At 30.3% G+C, this 2,709-nt stretch overlaps 1 protein-coding gene across 1 annotated transcript; it reads left to right on the top strand.

Annotated features, from left to right (window-relative positions):
* The first annotated feature begins 383 nt into the window (after window positions 1-383).
* On the top strand, window positions 384-2,345 carry LOC107894739 (40S ribosomal protein S24-1). Its single transcript, XM_016819979.2, has 5 exons — window positions 384-631; window positions 974-1,015; window positions 1,196-1,366; window positions 1,881-1,967; window positions 2,078-2,345. Exons 1-5 carry the CDS (start codon window positions 560-562, stop codon window positions 2,108-2,110), a joined length of 405 nt encoding a protein of 134 aa, XP_016675468.1. The 5' UTR covers window positions 384-559; the 3' UTR covers window positions 2,111-2,345.
* Window positions 2,346-2,709: the final 364 nt, after the last annotated feature.

Below are 2,709 nucleotides of genomic sequence, written 5' to 3'. Positions count from 1 at the left end.
TTTGATAAATAATATAAGTTTAAGGACTAAAAAACAAAAAATTAAATTATTGTTAAAATAATTTTTTTATAAAATTAAAGGGCAAAATAAATAAGAATATAAAGAATTTTCCACTATTGATTTTTAAAATAATAATTGAATTATTTATTTATTTTAATAATGAAAATCTATGGTTATGGTGATAAATTTACAGATGGTCATCCACGTAAAGTCAATTTTATATATTTGTCAAATCTATGTAATTTTATATTTTCAAAAAATAAATTATTTTATTATTATGCCTCTAACCAGCATTAAAAAATACTGGGCTTTACATAGCAGGCCTGGAAAACCAAAATCCCCAAATTTACAGCCCAATTCAAGGCTAAAACCCTCTCCACTGAAACCCTAACTCTCTATTTTCGAGAATCAACTGAAACCCTAATCATATAAGATAGTTTTTTTTTTTTTGCCATATACAATCCTTTTCCTTGAGAGTTGGTGCTGCTGGTGAAAGCTTTCACTGTATAACTGCTCCGAAAAAAAAAAGAAAAAAAAAGAGAAAGATTCTTGCTTAACCATGGCGGACAAGGCAGTGACTATTAGGACCAGGAAGTTCATGACCAACAGGCTACTTTCCAGGAAACAATTTGTGAGTAAGCTTTTCTTTTTCTTTCTCACTCTCATTTTCCATCTACTTTGTTGATAGTCAAACATGGGTCATTGTTAAATTTTAGTCTTGGGGTTTTTCACTTGACTTCCATTATTTTTTCTATTACATTCTTTGAGAGATCTCATTAAAGGAATATAAGAACTTAAGTGAAAAAATTTAATGCTGATTTTATTACTTTGATAATAAGATGCTTAATTTAGGACTTTGCTTAATTTGTTTTCTTGGGGGTGGGGGAACTGAGAAATGAAATATTAGCTTGTATCTGTTTGAGTTCATTGTTGGTAGCTAAAGCTTGTTATTTGCTGCTTCTTTTTTGTTTAGATCATTGATGTTTTGCATCCTGGGAGGCCCAATGTTTCCAAGGTAAATCTTTGACATTTCCTAATAATATTATAGTCTTATCATATACCCGAATATGTGTCGGACATGTCAGCTTCAAATAAAATGAAGATTCGGAACTACACCAATCATAAATGTTCGAAAATTTGGATTGGTTTCATGGTTGTGTTATCCTGTTTTTGAGATGTTGGTTTGGGTTTTTAGGCTGAACTAAAGGAGAAGCTTGCTAGAATGTACGAGGTTAAGGACCCCAATTCAATTTTTGTGTTCAAGTTCAGAACCCATTTTGGAGGTGGTAAATCTACCGGATTTGGTTTGATATATGATTCTGTTGAGAACGCAAAGAAGTATGAGCCCAAGTATAGGCTAATCAGGGTAATTTCTGATGTCTTTTCTGTACTTTTTCTCTGGAATTTGTTTGTATTTTAAACTGCTTTTGCTTCATGTCTAGTATGTTGATGTTTATTTCTCTATGTAGTTTATTTGTGGAATTCTCTTTTCATACTCTAAACACTGCATTCGATCTGTTTACTGAAAACAACTCGTAATGGTGATGTTATAGAATCTGAAATCAGCTTTCATTGTAAAAAATGACAAGTTGGATATGGAACTAGAGTTTACATCTATTTTGTGCTTTATAAATGCCTTGTTTTGAAGAAAACTTGAGATAGAATGTAAATATGTAATGCATTGATCCATAGTTTATAAGTTTCCGTGAATTTAAGTTATTTGATATTTGATATCGAAAATGGGTTCTAAATCTTCTGGCTTGCCATTGCATATTCCTCGTCTTTCCATCATTAGTCATGAGTTGCATTTCTTTCACCGTTTCTTTGAATTGACTAGATATGATTCTAGATGCTGATTATTTTTTGCATGACTTTTTCAGAACGGACTCGATTCCAAGGTAGAGAAATCGAGAAAGCAAATGAAGGAAAGGAAGAATCGGGCTAAGAAGATCCGAGGAGTAAAAAAGGTAAATATCACTCGATGATTTTCACCATATAACTCTACTCAAACTGCTATCAATCTACGATTGATGGTTGTTGAGGCTGATTATATGAATGTTTTTGCTTTGTTGAACAGACCAAGGCCAGTGAAGCAGCAAAGAAGAAGTGAGATACAAGGATTTGAAAAAGAAGAGGTGAAGTTGATGCTGTAACTTAGAGCCAATGTTTTCCAACACAAGTGTTTAGGTGTTCTTCAATCTGTTTTGTTTGTTTTTTTAAAAAAGAAAAAACTGGATTTTGGTGTTCAACTGATGTTTAATCTTATTTTTGCAGCAGATTTTGATATATTTATTGAGTGTAATACTTTGTTATTTCCATTAATGTTCCCTTCCTTTATTTTGCCATTTAGCTTCTTTTTTTTCCTTCTAAAATATTAGAAAAAGACATTGAAATACTAGGCTTTTAGGTTACTTTTGGTTCAAGGAATGTAACATTTTCGGGGTAAAATGAGATTTTCATGATTGGATTTTAAACATTACTTTTGATATTTTTTATAACATTAATGACTTTGATTCATCCTACTTAAATCAAAACAAATAAATAATAAAAAACTAATTAATTAAATTTATTACTTTTTTAATTTAAGTATTATTCAATTTATTATACTAAATTTTGTACAGAATTGCCCCTATAAAGATAATTTTGGAATAATTGTTTAATCAAATAAAATAACCATATGTTAGGAATATATGCAAAGTATACACGGAT

This window comes from Gossypium hirsutum, chromosome A08 (assembly GCF_007990345.1).
Source record: "Gossypium hirsutum isolate 1008001.06 chromosome A08, Gossypium_hirsutum_v2.1, whole genome shotgun sequence".
Lineage (NCBI taxonomy): Eukaryota > Viridiplantae > Streptophyta > Magnoliopsida > Malvales > Malvaceae > Gossypium > Gossypium hirsutum.
Note: the sequence above shows the minus strand (reverse complement) of the source record. Positions and strands in the feature narration are given on the sequence as shown.

Excerpts from the sequence above, each read along its gene's own strand:
- LOC107894739 (XM_016819979.2), top strand. The coding sequence starts at position 560 with ATGGCGGACAAGGCAGTGACTATTAGGACCAGGAAGTTCATGACCAAC. Across the intron at positions 632-973 it reads TACTTTCCAGGAAACAATTT|ATCATTGATGTTTTGCATCC; the intron begins GTGAGTAAGCTT and ends TTTTTTGTTTAG. Across the intron at positions 1,016-1,195 it reads GGAGGCCCAATGTTTCCAAG|GCTGAACTAAAGGAGAAGCT; the intron begins GTAAATCTTTGA and ends TTGGGTTTTTAG.